This window comes from Gambusia affinis, linkage group LG20 (assembly GCF_019740435.1).
Source record: "Gambusia affinis linkage group LG20, SWU_Gaff_1.0, whole genome shotgun sequence".
In the NCBI taxonomy this organism is placed as follows: domain Eukaryota; kingdom Metazoa; phylum Chordata; class Actinopteri; order Cyprinodontiformes; family Poeciliidae; genus Gambusia; species Gambusia affinis.
The window spans coordinates 22,863,266-22,881,361 of NC_057887.1; the positions used below are offsets into that span (position 1 = coordinate 22,863,266).

General features: G+C 39.2%; 1 protein-coding gene across 9 annotated transcripts in view; it reads left to right on the forward strand.

The window, feature by feature from the left end:
* rhbdl1 (rhomboid, veinlet-like 1 (Drosophila)) overlaps positions 1-18,096 on the forward strand; it is a 43,292-nt gene that overhangs the window by 19,261 nt on the left and 5,935 nt on the right. For 8 of the 9 annotated variants that reach the window (XM_044101646.1, XM_044101647.1, XM_044101652.1 and 5 more), the window contains 4 exons: positions 5,072-5,296; positions 6,994-7,142; positions 7,233-7,345; positions 17,254-17,354. In XM_044101646.1, coding sequence (XP_043957581.1) covers positions 5,072-5,296; positions 6,994-7,142; positions 7,233-7,345; positions 17,254-17,354 — 588 coding nt within the window. Of the gene's footprint in view, positions 1-5,071; positions 5,297-6,993; positions 7,143-7,232; positions 7,346-17,253; positions 17,405-18,096 lie in introns of all 9 variants that reach the window. The other variant, XM_044101654.1, reaches the window with a different exon arrangement.

Sequence of the window (18,096 nt, forward strand, 5' to 3'; positions counted from 1 at the left end):
GTCACTGCATGGATTGAGTTGGAAGCTCCTGGATCGTTTAGGCTCCCGTCCTGCGAAGGAGGATCAATCTCAGCCGGTGACGCGTCGGTAAATCCAGAGCCGCTAAACGGGCCGGCAGCCGGACGGGCGTTGAATTCAGACCGGGGGGTTGATTTACAGGAATCCAACCGTTTTGGAGTGTTAGCTTTAAACTGCGGCTAACGCTAACAGCTAAAACATCTTTGGATGTCAATATCTGTAGATAATAAAATTAAAAAAGCATTTTGTTTGATATTAATGTCAATAACTATTTACAAAATAAAACTGACTGGATCAGGTTGTTTTCTATCAACACAGTAAACTGAAGAACTGTTCAGCATTTCGGTTTCACCACGTTTGAACAAATTGATTCTCAGTGGGTGAACAGGGTTTGGATCAAAATGTTTGGGGTTTGTCTTTTTCTTGTGTTGAAAATTGTGTTGCACTTGAAATTAGACAAAACTAATTTACAAGTAACTTTTTCTGAACTGGTTTTAAGTCAGTATTTCCTTTGTATTCATAAGAAATGCTACTGCTGTGTTTTTGTTAAAATTACTGACTTAAAACAAGCTCCTGAAGTTAGTTTGGTTTTTTCAGATGTACTGAGATATTTTCAATAGAAAAACTTTGTAATATTTTATGTTTTTGCAGTGTTGTTGCTTTTAGGTTCTTTTTTTAAACTTTTTTCCAAACCGCTCCACTTCAGAGCTGCACAAATTCATTTTTTCTTCACAGCAGAAACTTTACATTTCCTCTAAAAGTCGCCTTTTAAAGCCATTTAGAGCCCAGAGTGCAGTTTGTTACCTGTCAGCATCTCAGCCTCCACTCCAACCGCCAGCCGACGTTTTGGAGTTTCAAACAGCGACTTCGATGCACTTTGCCTAAGTGTCTGAGAGAGAAGGTTTCTTTTCTGAGCCATGATTAAACCATGAAGCAACGGTTTGGCCACAAACTGCTGAGGGGAAAAACAGAATGGAGCAGAGTCTCATTTTAAAAGGATGTGAGAAATGACATGAGTATCTGGGTCAGATCCACTGGTTTAAGGTTCTGAATGCATCAGCTGGAGGTTTGGGCCGACACACGACTCATGAATGTAATCGGGAACGGCGACACTTTGAGTCGGGTTGTTTTGAATCTGTGTGAAACTGCAGCTCTTTCCTTTACGTTTAAGCTTTTAATTTCAAAATGTTTGACCCGTTTGGCAGACATTGGACCCCACCGGCTTACATTGAATGTATTCATGTCTTAGGATGGCCAAGTCAAAATCTGGAGTCAAATTTCATTGAGAAACTGCAAAAACTTTAACATTGAGGTCCACAGATGTTCAACCTTCATTCTGACAGAGGAAATGTGTTATGTGTTTTTCAGGCAATTTTATAGCACAATCAACCAACTGCTAACTTCAGTTCTTATAAAAATGCTGTATATATGAAATATGACTTAATAAAAATCTTACTTCCCCATTTAATGCCTTGAAATTGGGCCTCTGTCTCTTTAAATCTCCTGCTCTCTCTGAAGCTCCGCCTCCAGGAAGTCGTCCCAACATGGCTCCTCTATTAACCCTTTAATGTTTTTATCAGAGTTGCTCTGAGCAGCAGCTCCTATTATGAGCTCAGCAGATGTTTGCTAACTGCTGCTGGCTAGTCTGAAGGAGCTGAGAGGGGGAGGAGCTACGCCATGAAGGCGGGGCTAGGTCCAACCAGGCGTTTTAACAGCTGAATGGTTGCCATGGAGATTAAAAGATTTCTCAGACATGCATGAAAGAATGAAAGTAACAGTCCAGGTTTGTTTTAATAATCAAAAAACATTTAAACATGATGGAAAGGCAAAAAAAAAAAAACAGATTTTACAGAACACTGCCCCTCTAGACATTGTGTTTATTGCCTCAACATTAATTATTCCTCATCAGGGAACCTCCAGTATTTCGCCGGCAGCGTTTCCCTGATGTTTATTCTCAGTGCAGATGTTTGTGCGCTGAAGCCGCCGGAGGTTCGGGGCCGCCCGGCGTTCTGTTCGCCGTCTCTCTCCTGTCGTCACTTCAAAAGGCCGCTAATGCTCGCTTTAGAGGCGGCGGCGGCGCACGTCGAACACGGTGAGGCGGAGTGACAGCTATGCTAAGCCGTGTCTGCAGGGAACAAATCTTCACAGAGGCAACATGAATGTGAGGGAGCAGCAGGTTGCTGTCACCCAGCCAAACGTACGGCGAATAAACGCAGAGCAGACAGGAGGCGCAGCGAGAAAACACTTCCTGGTTCAAGATCTAAGAGTTGAAGGAGAAAAGGGTTGATGCATCACAGAGTGAAAAATTCATATCATGTTTTATCAAAGTCATATCATGTTATAATTTTATATATATGTCACAGTTTGAACCTGAATATATCAATTAGCAAGCTAAATATTTCATTTAAAACTCAACATTTTCTTTAGAAAACAAATGTTTATTGAGCAAGTTTCAAAATAAAAATGTTGCTCTGAACTAACTAAATATTTAGTTTGAAATGAATTAGTTAGCTTCCATGTAGCTAAATGTTGTAGCTCACAACTAAAATTTTAGTTGGGAGCTATATATTTCATTATCAAGATAAATATTTAATTTAGGAGCTTAGCAAATTAATTTGCTAACTAAATAGTTTTTTTTAAACTAAATATTTAGCTCCCAAATAGAATTCATAGCTAACTATTTAGCCTTAAGCTAACTATTTAGTTAGATATTAATCAATGGTTGTTTTCTCTGTCGCTGGTGCCTCAGATTTACAGACGTATGAGAAACGTCTAATTAATTATCTATCTAATTAATTGAAATGAACTCTCAGTCCCGACTTGCTGAAATATGAAATGTGGGAGAAGGAAGCCTAGTGGATACTTTCCAGTTCTGCTGTGACGTTTGCCCTCCACACTGTTCAGTTTCTGCTCATTCATTCCACGTTTCTGTCCTCCGGTGCCTCGTTACCGTTACCGATTCTGACCGCCGTTCCTCTCCAGGTTGTTGTTCCACCTCTCCTCCTGCCTCTTTTCTCCCAACTCGTCAGTTTTTCCCAGCGAGACGTAAAGGTGGTTGCTTCGTCAGCTTCCTGTGAGCCGCATTGTTCAGCTGAAGTTGTCAGGCGTTGAAAGGATCCCCGCTGTGCTGACAGAACCTTCATTTTGTTACTCGGCTGAAAGGAAATGTCAGTGTGTGAATCCACCGCGGCGTCAGGACGGCTTTCATCCTAAACCGCTATAGCTCGCATGTCAGTCATTCTTAATTTGGGCCATATTGAGATTATGAAAGTCCTTAAAGGGCCGGTTGTGGTAAAATGTTGATTAAAACCAACAACAAGCCAATAACATTAAAATTACTTGATGAGAACTTTTTAAATTTAAATACTCAACATCATTTTACATTGATGTAATTTAGCAGTTAGCATATGAAAACTACGGAAGGAGATTACTGCCATGTAAAAGAAAATTCTGGTTTTGATATTATATTTAATAGGTGAAAAATTTCATTTCTGAGAATTCTTAGAATTCTGATTTTTTTAGAATTCTGATTTTTTTTCTCAGAATTCTGACTTTTCTCAAATTCTTAATTTTTTCTTAGAATTGATATTTTCCCCCCAGAATTCAGTTTTGGTTGCAGAAGTTTGGAGTCAGAATAATTCTGGTAAATTCTAAAAGAAAAACCTGCTTCTTTCTCTCCTCTTGTTGAAAACTGCTTTCATTTGATTGATAAAATATTATTTACCTATACAACAATTATTTTCAAGGTCCATTTTTAATTTTTTAATTGTATTTTTTTTATTTTGGTGGGCCGCATTAAGACTTTATGGCAGGCCGGATTTGGCCCGTGGGCCTCGAGTTTGGCTCTGTAGCAGACCTGCCCTCTGTGAACATCAGAGTCCTGACGCTCCTCAACCCAAACCTTGGAAACGTTCCTGTAAACAAAAAGCACCTTTCAGGGAGAGTAAAAAGCCTTTAGCAGCCGTTTCCAGTGAATCTGTGCTGCTGGCAGCCAGATTCATTCACTTCATCTCAATCAAAAGCCACTCATGTATTTTTAATCCATTTCTCTTCATGAATATTCAGCAGCGGTTTTGTCGAGTTTCTTGCAGCTAAATTAAATCAGCAACATAACTTTAATATTAATATTTCATTTGATGCTGAAATATGAGGAAAAAACTGAAGTTATTTCCTTCCTTGGTTTAATAAACAGAAAATTCAGAAAAGTTTCTGTTTGACCCTCAAGGTTTTTGCTCCAGAATTAATAAAATGTTGATATAAAAGTTGTTTTTTTTTTTTTTTTGTAAATCTGCTCGGTCAGCATTTCTTTCTCTTTTTTTTATCCAAATATTTTTTTAACTTTCTGGTTAATCTTTCTGAATAATTTCCTTAGTGATTTAGTTTTGTGTAAATTAGGGTTAACCCTATGGCTAAAAACGTATCGGGAAAGAAGCGTTTCATGAGTTGATCAATAATTATTGATTAGTTTTTGCTTTAAATATCTGAAATACAACCAAACTGGGGGCGTCATTTCCTGTTTTCTCTCCATGTTGTTTTTTATTTTTTTAGCAATTATGAGACAACGTGGGGAAACTTGAAACTGCTGCTGCTCCAGTTACCCAGCAGGTCGTTGCTAGGCAACCGAGTAGTGAGAGTTGGTTGATTCCACTAACCTGGATTATTCCATATATTCAATCGTCTCTCAGTTGTTTTATCTCTTGATACTGATCACGTCTACAGCGATATAGATTATTGATTTATTGTCCAGCCCTTATGTAAATCCTTTCATTTGGGCTAGCATGTTAGCTTTGGTTGTATTTACCCAGAATGCCCTGTGCTGTAGTCCACTTCCTGCTTTTGGAGCGGTCTCCGGTCCGCTTGGCGTTCACATTCAGACCGATCCAGAGCGAGGTCTGGAGGACCAGAGTTTGATTAGCATTCACACCTCACCAACCGAACCGGAGTTCGATTAAAGCGGACTGATGGTCTCCATTTTTAATGGACAGAGTTGAACCAGAACCATGTCGGGTCAGGTGCGCTAAAAACACGTAACTGTTTTTCTTTTGTCCCTCAGATGAGCAGCAAGCGCTCCAGCAGTTTCCGGCGCGCCATCGCTAACGGCCGCCGCACCCTGCAGAGGGAAATCCTGCTGGACGAGACGGGCCTTGGACTGTACAAACGCTTCGTCCGTTATGTGGCCTACGAGATCCTGCCGTGTGAGACGGACCGGCGCTGGTACTTCCACCAAAACCGCCTCTGTCCTCCGCCCGTCTTCATTGCCGTCGTCACCATCGTCCAGGTGAGACTCCCTCTGTCAGCGCTGCGAATGAACCAGGAAGTCAAACTCATTTTCATTTTGGGGCGTGGCGAGGCGTCCTTAAAGGGCCGGCTGTGTAGAATGTCTCGATAAAACCCAAAAATAAACCTCTAAAACCTGAAAATCAGCCCCTCTGCACCTGATGAGCCTTTCTTAAAGCTAAATGATACCAAACCTCATTTCACAGGAAATTTGGCCGAATACGCATGAACACCAAGTTTTCATATGTATTCTGGGCGGAAAAGAAGATTCTGGCTTTTCAAAAAAACTCAAAATCCAGAGAAAAAAATCTGGATTTTGATAAAAATATTGTAATTCTGTGGAAAAGAAGTGACATTTCTAAGAAAAATTAAGATTTTCTTTCTGTGCCCCTGATCCTCTCCTGTTGAAAACTGCTTTCATTTGATTGATAAAATATTATTTAAGCATCCAGCGGTTATTTCCAAGGGTCTTTGGGCCAAACAGAACTCTACGGCGGGCTGGTTTTGGCCCGCGGACCTTGAGTTTGACACGTTTTGTAAAACAATAATCCTGTTTTCCTGAGCTGCTCCCACGGCGGCTGTTTGAGGAGATTTCCTGCCTTTGATCGCGCTCAGTTTGAGCTGAAATCCTCCTGAGGAAAAACTCAGGCAGGAAGTTCAGCCTCTGATGTCGGACGCAGTAAAGGATGGATTCATTTGGGGAAATAAAAAATACTTGGAATCTGTCGTGTTTTGACGGCGCATTAGAGCCAGTTATTGTTTTTACATTACAAGAATAAAGTCATAATATTATGACAATAAAGACACAAAATCACCAGAAAATAATTGTTTTTCTGAGAGTAAATCTAGTTTCTTTCTTCAAAATGAAGTCAGATGTTTTTCAGTCGTTTCAAAGTCTGCTAATGAGAATAATTTCACAACAGGATCAACAATCCTTAGATTAATTTTTAGGGTCTTTTTGTTTGATTTCCCATTAAATCTTTTAAAACTTTATTCTCATATTAGGACTATTTGTTGCATAACTTTATTCTCGTAACGTATCGTCTTTTTATCTTGTATTATTACAATTTTATTCTTATATAAATTTTGTTGTGACTGTCGACAATTTGTCGTACGACTTGATTCTCTTTTTGTCGTACAATTTTATTCTCACATTATTACTTTTATTATACATTTGTATTACAGACTTTTTCTCTTATTGCGTGTCATAATGTCATGACTTTCAGTTCATCCTTGTACTGTGAGTTTATTGTATTATTTCAACTTTTCTCGGAATATTTTGTTCCTCATAATAATATGACTCCACTGTCATGATTTGGATTTTTTCTTAGCCTGGTTCAGTTCTCTATCACACCGTCTGAATAGTTTTCCAGGAAAAATAAAACTTCCTGGTTTCCCTGAACTCATCAGAAAGCCGAGTCGTCTTCAGTTCCCTCTGAATGGCTGTAATGACAGCGAGTCTGATAATAACTGTTCACATCCATTTTAATTCACACAGACAATAAGCCATTATCCTATGAAAAGAAATTAATGGAGCTGAACCAGATGTATCTATTTTCTCCTGCAGGCTGTAATTGTCTCAATTCCAGCCGAGGATACAGAAAAAGACCAAAACGTCTCAGAAAGTACAATGAGTTTTCATTTGGCAGGACGCCTGATCGCCTTTTTATCGTGTTCATGGTGTGTGTTGCGTTGCAGATAATCGTGTTCATGTGCTACGGCATCATGCTCAATAAGTGGGTCCTGCAGACGTACCAGCTGGACTTCATGAAGAGTCCGCTGGTCTACCATCCCGGCCACCGCGCCCAAGTCTGGCGCTTCTTCAGCTACATGTTCATGCATGTTGGGTTTGTTGAGCTGCTCCTCCTTCCTCCTGCTGATCGTCTGTGGCTGTGGCTGCTGCTGATGAGACCTAATGAAACTTTTTGTCTCCTCAGTTTGGAGCAGCTGGGATTTAACGCTCTGCTGCAGCTGATGATCGGCGTTCCCTTAGAGATGGTCCACGGGATCTTACGGATAAGTTTGCTCTACATGGCAGGAGTTCTGGCCGGTGAGTTTCATTCTGGCACAATGACATTAACGAGCTTCAATGGTTCAATTAAAGGGGCGGTACTGTGTGTTTACTGGGCACATAGAGCCATTTTAGAGCACAAGAAAGCAACTGTTACCTTCAGCTGTGATAAAAGGGATATATTTATCAAATGTGACTTAAAAGAAATTTTACTTCCTGATTTAAGTCCATGAAATTGGGCCTCTGTTCCTGAAGCTCCGCCTCCAGGAAGTCATGCCAACATGGCTCCTCTATTAACCCTTTAACGTTTTTACCAGCGTTGCTTTGAGCAGCAGCTCCTATAATGAGCTCAATAGATGTTTGCTAATTGCTGCTGGCTAGTCTGAAGGAGCTGCGTGGGGGAGGAGAAGGCGGGGCTAGGTCCATCCAGATGTTTTAACAGCTCAATGGTTGCCATGGAGATCGAAATATTTCTCAAACATGAAAGAATGAGGTTTGGTTTTGATGAGGGAAAAACATTTCAACACAACGGAGAGATAAAAAAAGTTAATTTTACCAAATACTGCCCCTTTAAGAGAGAAGTTCTCATGATTAATGAAACTTTGTGGTGTTTGAAAGCTTTATTTTTATTTATTTAAGTGACTTTGTTTGCTGTTTTTGTGTTCAGCCTGTTTTTGTTTGGTGAGTCTACATTCCCAGAATGCATCACTCGATGTCTTTCAGTTACAAATGTGTGCAAAACTTTGTCAATATTCCGCTAATGTCAGAAAAACAACAATCTCACACTTCCAGTGTTTCTATTAAATAAGAAATGCAGTTAAAATCAGACGTGAATCTTTTTTTTCACGCAATAAATCATTAAAAAACATCCTCCTCCTACCACTTCCTGTTGTCTTCTTTGTTGTTTCCAGCAGTAGTAACATCCAGCTGTTGATCATGTGACGCGTGATGTTGGCCACAACAGAGGCTGCATTTTTCTACATTTTCACTCTCTCATCATGCTACTGCATTTATGTTTCCCTCCAGTTTGTCAGACGACCAGTGAAACCAGACATATTGTGATGCTTTGCAGTGGATTATGTATTTTCTCTCCTCAGGAAGCTGAACACAAACGGCTGCTTGTTTTCCTCGGCTCTGTTTGTGTGGGTTGAACCAGACTGCGGCGTATCTGTAGTGACCTACTTTATTTTGTGGTTATTGTTGTTTACACTCTTGTCTCTTCCTCCTGCTCCACTGATGTTTTCTGTTTACTGGTTTCATTGGGATTGGATTACTGGTAAAAATAAAACAAAAGAACCGCTTACATTTTTAGACGATCAAACGGCTTTTTGCTGCTTAAAGGGGATCAACTAAACTACACTGTCAATGCAAACATGTTCATTACAGTTTTTATACAAAATTATTCTCACATAATGAGATTTTAGTTTATTCTGAGCTCCTTTCAGAATGAGCTTTTTTAGGGCCTCTGTCACTTTAAATAAGCTGCTGTTGGCCACGCCCCCCAACTCAATGGTTAGACTGCCGCATGAAAATGGCTGCACACTACAACGATGTACTGGTAGATGGACGAGAAGGAACGACTTTCTGCCAGAAAACTCAGAAGTTTTTAGATTAATCTCAGAAATCTTCTAGAAAATATTTGAAATTTTTGACTTTTAAAACTCAATTTTGAAAAGTTTAAAATTTTTAAACTTTTAAATTCGCAGGTTTTTCTAGAAAATTTCTGATATTAACCTGAAATTTCTTCCTTTTTTTCTAGCAATTTTTTTTCCTTTTCAAATTGAGAAATTTTAAAGTTTTTTTTCTAGAAAATTTTTAACTTTTCTCTTGAAAATCTCTGAAATTAATCTCAACATTTACTTTTGAGATTAATTTGCTTCTTTATTTGGCTCAGCGTGTGTTGCTAGGTGACGGGTTGGCTTGACTGGGGTTGCTAGGTGACGGGTTGGACTTGACTGGGGTTGCTAGGTGACGGGTTGGACTCGGATTCTCCTGGACTCGGTTCAGTTTATGTTGAAATGCTGTAATTTCTCCTGAAAACATTTCAGGGACAATTACAGTTTGGGAGCCACACAAATACATAGAATACACATATTTATACTTTTATTTTATTTTCCACTTTTTCCCAAATTATCTGCGACCTTCATTTAATTATGGAATATTAGAGAAAAAGTAAATAATAATAAAGGTCTTATTTGCTCTTATTTATTATATTTGTTAAATAATTTCATTGTTTTTTTGGTTTTTGTCCTGAATGAATCCATTTTAATATAAACTTCCTTATTTTGTGTTTTGTTGACTTTATTTTTGTTGATGTTATTTATTCTCTTCTCCATTTATTTTGTAGACCAAAACTTTGTTTTGTTAGTCATTAATGCCTGTTTTATATACACTAATTGGTGAATAAAAAATAAAAAAATTATTAAAAAAAGAAGAAGTCTGATTACAGTTTAGTCCAATTATTAGAATGAATGACTAAAATCAGAAGTTGGATTTTCTGAACTCATCCATGTTTTCTGTCTGCAGCTTCACTTTGTTCACCAAATCCAACCTCCTCTCTGCTGATGGACGTTATAAATTACCCATCGCTTTGGATTATGTTTGATTTTTCCTTCCTCCCTTCTTAAATCGGCCGCGACTCGCTCATGTTTTTATTCATGAAGACTTTCACGTCGGCATGTTGCTTGTTATTTTTGTAGGTCAACATGGCTTCCAACTTATTGCTGTGACTTTTCCTGAAGCAGGAAGTGCTTTAAAGCCAAGAGAATATACTTTTTTTATATTCTTTAAATAACGTGAAAAGTTTGTATCCATGAGCACGAAGGTGACTGTCTGTGGAAAGACGAGCCTGACGCCGTTTGGCTCTTTGCTGTTGTTAGCGGAGGACGAGCAGCGAGTCGGCCGCTGCGCCCTTGACTCTGTGCTGACAGAAGGAACGGTTGTGTAATTAGTTTTCAGCGTCGCCGCTGTAGAGCGCGCTCCTTGTCCTTGATCATTTGGCATCCACTCAGCGGTCCTTCACTGCTCTGCAGCGCGGCGAGGATGAGGAGCGCGCCTTGTGTTCAGGGAACAACTCGACTCAGAGTTTCTCTCCTTGTGGGCGAAAATGAATCTGGATTGTTTAGTTTTCCACCTTTCTGCAGCGGCACATGAAAGACGAAACAGATGGTTGTTTATTTGTCTTTGTCTGTTATGATTTCATCCCTAAAGGCTTCATAACATCCATTATGTTTATTTACAATGATCCAAATTCTGGTTGTTCTTAAAGTTTTACTAGACCATGATTTAAATCCTCTGCATGTTATTGTTTACATCAAAATCTTGCTCCTGCGCACAACGGACAAAAACAAACAATATTTTCAAATTCAAAAATATTTTACTGATTCCAAAGGGAAACTAAATATTGCTTTAACTCATTAATTCAAATCTTCTAAGTTTTTGTAGACAGGAAATGGCAGGAAGGTTTTCTTGTAGCAGTCAGTATTACAGTGAATTTGAAGAAGCCTCTGACTGAAGACCAGAGGATGGTCAGGTTTGTCCATAGTTTTCTTGACCTAATGAAGAATCCTCCTTTGCATCGTCAGATTTCCTCGTAGCTGCGCCGCCGCGGTAGAACAAGAACGTTGACAAAATAAAACCTGGAGATGCAGCTGTTATTATTTACTGCATTGCACCACAGCAAAGGGGAAAAAATCAATAATGCAGAAAAACCCTTATAGAACGACTCGGAACCACTGGTATTCTCTTTTTCTCGCTCTCTGTGTCGGCTATGCTACATGCGAACTCGTTGCCATAGCAACCGACGGTAACAGCCTCACAAATGTTTCAGGATTCATCACCAAAAAACACACAAACATTTCCCACACAAAGAACAGAACATGCAGTCCGTTACAGTTTTCTGTTTCCAGGCTTGATGTTGATGTTGCGATTACTAATAAGTGATCGCTGTGGTAGATTAGCTACGTTGCTATTAGCTAAGCTAACACAGCGGTGGTTGATTTGCTAATTTAAACACCTGCTCCATTGCTGATCTGTCAGAGTTGGTTTTTTAGGTTGCCTTTTTTTAAGTGAACCAAAACATCAAATTCCACATCACATCCCCACGTTCAGGTTGTCATAGTCAGGCTAGCATAGCTAGCTTCCTGCTCCCTCGCTATTTTTTAAATGAAAACTTTTCCTCACCTTGTCATGTGGACGTGTTTGTGTTGACGATCTGTCAGGCTCACATCGAACCACCGTAAAGTTTACAGCTGCTTAAAAATGAAAAACAACAGCGAGGAGAGAAAACTGGATAAAACGGGTCAGGCTATCAGTTTAACACAAAAAGTAATTAATTACTAATATCGACTGATATGAAGCTCTTTTGCTGTGTTACGTTTTTCAGCTAGGCTAATCACAGTAAGTAATAAATCAATGAATCAGATAGAAATTAAAACAAGCTCAATAATTTTCATTTGTATAATTTTTTGACGTTTTTTTCTCCCTGGTTGATAAAAGTTTTCAGTTTGGTGTTTTGGTCTCAACTAGACTTTTCACTTATTGCTCCTCTTGTTTTTGTTTATTTATTTTGAATATTTAGTATGAATTAAATATAATTTAACATTTATTGATCTTTGAAAATGTGTTCTTGCTTTATTATTATACCATCATTGTTGTTCTATCACAGAAAAATGGTCTCAAAACAACAATATTATCGTTTATTGCTATAACTTGTGGGCCAGTTTATCGTCCAGCAGCGTTTGTGATGGTGACAGGCTGAACCTCGCGGTTCTGAACTCCTTGAGCGTTTCTGTCTCAGGACATCAACAGGTGCGAAAACATGATGTTTTTCCTCGTAACCCAGCGACAGCCGCAGGCCGTCTGACTTTTTTCACGCTTTTGACAAACCGAATCATTGTGAAGAGCAAAAGAAGCTTCTGGAAATATCCTGGATGGGACATCTGGGCTTTTTCCGCTCGTCTTTCCCCTCCTGCCTGTCAGTTCCTGTTCTGCCGTCTTTAATGTGACACGGCTTAGATCTGGGGTACAACTTTCACTTTGAATTATCTGATGTTTGTCACCCAGTTTATACTTGAAAGAGGAAGCGTTGTCGTCTCAACAAGAGCTCATGACTTCACAATGAGTCGGGAGGAAAGGTCTGTAATCAAGCGTGAAGGCCCCTTAGCAACAAATTAGAGGAGTTATTGAACGTCAGATCTCCTGCGTTCTGGTTGACGCTCAGGGCTTTATTTTAGTTTCCTGTTGCCAAAGTACTGCAGCCTTTTTAATGAGGATTATATGTATTGTAATACATCTATAATTGGTCTTTAAGAAAATGTGTGTGGTGACATAAACTCAGGAAAGCAGAAAAAATCATATAAATGCGTCTATTTTTACTAGGGCTGAAATTATTAGTCCTTTCAGTCGTGATTATTTGCATAATCAGCAATTAATTTAGTAATCGATTAATCAATAACTGGAGTACACAGACTCAACAAACAACACATTCAAAACTGTAATTAAAAGAAAACTGTACAAAAAATATAAACATTTTGCATTTAAATGTTTTAAAATGTACTTTATTTTAATACATAGGCAATAAAATGTTCATTTTTTATATTTAAGAAGAAAATATTTATTTATTTGCATGTTTTAAGTTATTTATTTAATCATATAAAAAGAAAATAATGAAAAATCTGCAGTGTGGCAGTTTTTTTAAATTTGTTTAATCATCAACTCTTAAATGTATACATGAGCTATAAAAGAAAAATGGACGCAAAGCTTTGCTACTAATTGTCAACACTATTACAGCTACATTGGAAGTAGCTGTTATAGTTATGCTAGCTTGACTATGACAACCTTAACATATAGATGTGCTGCTGAACTCTGGTTCTGTTAAGAACAAAAGGCAACTTAAACACCAACACTCATCAGTGCAGCAGGTGGTTAAAGTAGCTAATCAGCCACCGCTGTGCTAGCTTAGCTAATAGCAGCCTAGCTAATGTACCACAAGGATCACTTATTAATAACCACAACATAAACATGAAACTGTGACGGACTGAATGTTCTGGTCTCTGTGTGGGAAATGGTTGAATATTTTTGGTGTAGAATCCTGACACACTAGTGGAGCTGTTGTCAGCCGGTTGCTATGGCAACGGGTCTGTGCGTAGCATAGCTGACACAAAGAGCGAGAAAAAAGAATAACTAGTAGTTTTGATTTATTCTTCAACAGTTTTTCTGCGTTATTTTTCCATTTGCTGTGTTGCACTGTGCTAATTGAATAACCTCCAGGTTTTATTTAGTTTATTGATTTGTTCTGGATGAACTGAAATATCTTCATCTCGTCCTCTATGGGTCTCTAAATAGCTCCTCAGATTTCCTCTCCTGTGTTCATGCTGCTGCTACATGAATGGAGATGGTCTGATAAATGTGCAGAGTTCATGTTGAGTGGAGGTCAATTGATTTTATCTGCTGTTGGTGAGGAAATGGTTTTGTTGTGAATTGTTTGCTAATGTTTAGCTCAGACACACAAACTCTGGCTCTTCTGTAATGTCCAAACAGATAAATAATTTCTGATTCACTGGCTCAACGCTACAGCAGGTCAAACTCATGACAACATTCACAATAAAACACAAATTTCTAAATATTTAGATTGAAAATTGGCTGTAAATGATAAATGTTTGTTTTTCTTCACTAGTTTTAGTTTCTTATTTTGATGTGATTTCCTCAACATCATAAATCTGCTCTGTCATCATGAGACGGTTAAAGTATAAGCTGTTCTTCTGAAGATCTCCTTTTGTTTCTGGAAAATGATTATTTATCACTCAGTTTGGCAGTGATTTCTCGCAGTCTGTCAGTTTTACCTCCAATCCCAGAATCGCTGCCCTCATTTCCATTTTTTGTCGCAGTTTTAACATAATTTTTAGTCGTCACTAGAAAACAGGCTTTTTTAGGTCAGCAGTTGTGTTGAGGAAAAACAAACATTCACCACGTTATTCATTCATTTATAAATGTCACCGTTTCAAACTAAGCAGTTAGTTAGCCAGCTAAATATTCAGCTTTAAATTAAATAGTTACATAACAAGTTAACTTTGAAGCTAAATAATTTATTAGCCAACTATTTAGCCTCAAACTAAATATTTGGTAAAGCTAAGTATTTAGTGCCTAGGCTAAAGATTTAGTTAACTAACTGAATTTAAGATAAAAAATATTTAGCTTACTGACTAAATATTTAGTTTGTAAGCAAAATATTTAGATAGTTTAGAACTAACTAAAACATTTACTAGCCCATAACTGAGTACTTAGCTTGTTAAATTAATTTGCACAAATTAAAACAAACTTTTGTTTTTTGATAAAAGTTTTCCTGCAAAGATGAGGTGGTTTTTCAGCTGTGTAGAAATGAATGTTTTTCACAAAACTGCAATGAAAACATTTTTTTTTCCACATCACACAAGTCACAAGATCAACAACAGGATGTTACTACTGGCAGAAACGACAAAGAAGACGACAACAGGAAGTGGCAGGAGCTGCGTGTTTTTTAATGACTTACCGGTGTTCTGTCAGATAGGCATACATTGTCAGATCGTCATACGCGTATGACAAACTGATGGCTATATCTGTCAGATCAGCATACGTTTGGATACGTTTCAGCATACGTTGTCAGATAGTCATACGCTTAGCTCAGACATGTATACGTTGTCATTACCATATGATTTTATTTAATCAGCAACATAAAATCATGACGTAGATAAGGATTTTTTTCAAAAGTGAAACACTGGTTTTGCCCCAGTTTCAGTGTGGGTAAAAATTGCGTTTTCATACATGCTATCCAAGTTAGCAGACATGCTATCCAACCCAAAAATATTAAGGAAGTGGGGGACGTGAATTTAAACAGGGCGTGTTTTAGGACGTGTTTTGTAGTTTACTGCAGCTGCAGCAGCATTAAATTTAATTTATTTAGTTACTTTTTATTGTGTCTCTTCTCGCGTATGACAAGCTGACGACTCCTCTCAGTATGGCGGACCTCCTGCAGAATGCGCATGCGTGCGCATGCGCTCTTACCATATGTATGCTATTCTGACATGTATGGCTATCTGACAGAACACCGGGTCAACAAACTTATTTAGGTGCTGAAACTTATTTAGTTTAATTGAGTTTTTTCAACATTAGTCGAATATTGACAAAGTTTTGTGCACATTTGAAATAGAAACGCTGTTGGGATGAGCTGTGGTGGCGCAGGGGTTAAGCACAGCCCACATAAGGAGGCGTTAGTCCTCGACGCGGCCGTCGTGGGTTCGATTCCCGGCCTGGTGACCTTTGGCGCATGTCTTCCCCCTTCTCTCATTACCCACTTTCCTGTCAATTAACCATTAAATAACGGCCACTAGAGCCAATAAAACCTTTAAAAAAAAAAGAAACGCTGCTACTGAGTGAGATGAACAACTTTCAAAATCCTTTCAATTCACTTTGTGTAATTAATCTGCATCAGTTTGACTTTTTGAATAAAATTGCTTAAATAAAATATTTTGTGGTGGTTTTGTAAAGTATGGCGATGCAGTCTCTGTCTGCGTTAGCTGCAGGATCTGATAGCGTTAGCGCAGACGGTGTGTCACAGATCCTCATAAGCTCACTCTAACACTTTCCCTCCGCTTCTCATTTGTGCTTAGTAAATAAATCTGGCCCGGCGTTTCCTCGGTTTATTAGCCAGCGGAGACGACGCTGTGACTGCAGAAGTGCTGACGGCAGCGTATCTCCAGCGCAGAGCCGCTTGATTTAATGCAACGCTGGAGCGAACAGGAAGCTAAAGCTTGGAGGAAAACTTCCTCAGTGGTTGAGCTGAAGGTTTCTTCTGCTCATGGAATGAGAGTCGAGGCAAATTATCTGTTTTCCTTATGGGAGTAATTATATTTCTTCTGAAATAAGTCTGGATGTTTGGGGCTGTTCCTGTTAACACCTGAATGAAGAAACACACACTGTCCTTTAATTGTCCTCTTCTGAATAATGGATTGACTGGGCCTCTGAGAAACGAACCTCAGCATATTAACGTCTCCCACCAGGAATTACAGAATAACGACAGGACAACAAACCAATCAGGCGTAACATTATGACCACTGACAGGTGGTCGTCCCTTCAGCTGTCAACATGAAGCTGCATCGCTTTAAGGCCCTCTGGGATACAGGAATACACTGTAAAAACACAAAGTCTTAGCAAGTATTTTTCTCTAGTCTTTAGTACAGATATATATATGCTATATAGAATAATATAATATACTATATTATATAGTATTATATGACTTATAAATGACCATCAACAGTAAAAATTTTAATAGTTTTATCTGCATTCAGTGAATTCTTCTTAAGGTTAAATAATAAATAATTGAACATTTTTTCACACTGATCAGTTTCTCCAATCCAGGATTTAGTTTGTTTTACAGTGAATCTATTGCATGTTGTCATAAGAATGAAAGTGAATAGTAGAAGAAACAAATATTTAAATAAAAGTGTGTAATAATCTTCATCGTTTTGCTCGTCATCAGTAAACCTTTGAGCTGCTCGTACTTCCATATCTGTGTTTCCTGAATTAGCTGAACAAAATGTTTTCATTCATCCGAGTGGATTTTAATCTCTTCACTTCCTCTGGTTTGGCTGGAAGTATTCTTCATTTAATTTCTGTTTTCCTCAGATTATCTGCTCTGTGTGTGTGTGTGTGTGTGTGTGTGTGTGTGTCTTCATAACTGCATGTGAAGATCAGCTGATGTAGTGAAAACTCAGAGTGAAGCACTTGGAGGAAGGTGACTCGACTCGTTATCTGACTGCCATTGTTTTTGTCCCTCGCCGCAGAAAAATGCAGCAGCTCTTCTTCTTCTCTCCCCTCTCTCTCTCTCTTTCTCTATATCGCTCCCTCTGTCTCTCTCTCTCTCTTGTCGTTTTCTGATTCCCTCGTTTCCCCGTCTGCTCTCCGTCCTTCAGGCTCGCTGACGGTGTCCATCACAGACATGCGTGCTCCGGTGGTCGGGGGATCCGGGGGCGTCTACGCTCTCTGCTCCGCGCATCTGGCCAACGTCGTCATGGTAACAGCCATCATCACCATCATCATCACCCGCAGCAGCAGCTTTGTTAGGTTTGAAAAGCGACTTTTCAGAGCAGAAACGCCGACAGACAGACCGACCCACATCCTGTTTCTGCAGTTTTTTCAGCCAATCAGATCGCAGCGATGTCGGTGAGGTCATCGCCAGGGTTTGGTGTGAGAAGGTCGTCGATGATAGAGAACAACATCTTGGCGTTGGTGTTGTTTTCTGTTCATAACTTTAGGTGAAAGGAGTCTTTTGTTTTTAAGGTTTGTAAACGAACCTCCAGGCCAGGAAACGTCCGTACAAAACGACGACCGTCTGTCTGCCTGTCTCTCTGCCCGTCTGTCAGTCTGTCCGCCCGTCTGTCTGTCTCACAATTACAAATTTTACTGGACGATAAACTGTCGCAAAATTTATTACGATAAATGAAGAGGTTATTATATCAAACATTTCTCTTTACATTTTGCATGAGGACGTCTTCAGGGCCGTGCAGAGCTTTGCCGGGGCTCCAGCCCCCTCTGCCCCCCCACCTGCCTGGCCGTCTTTGTCTTTTAGCCGTGGTTCAAGAGCGTAGAAATGCCGGCAGTCGCTCTGCGTTGGACTTCAGGAAGAGTCGCTGCAGTTAACGGTTTTAAAACGGTTATTTATTTATTTGGCGTTTTCCTCTCGATGATCACAGTCCTAATCACTGGAACCAGTAATCGCTGCTTTAACTGCTTCCTCCTCTCAGATCTTTACGCTC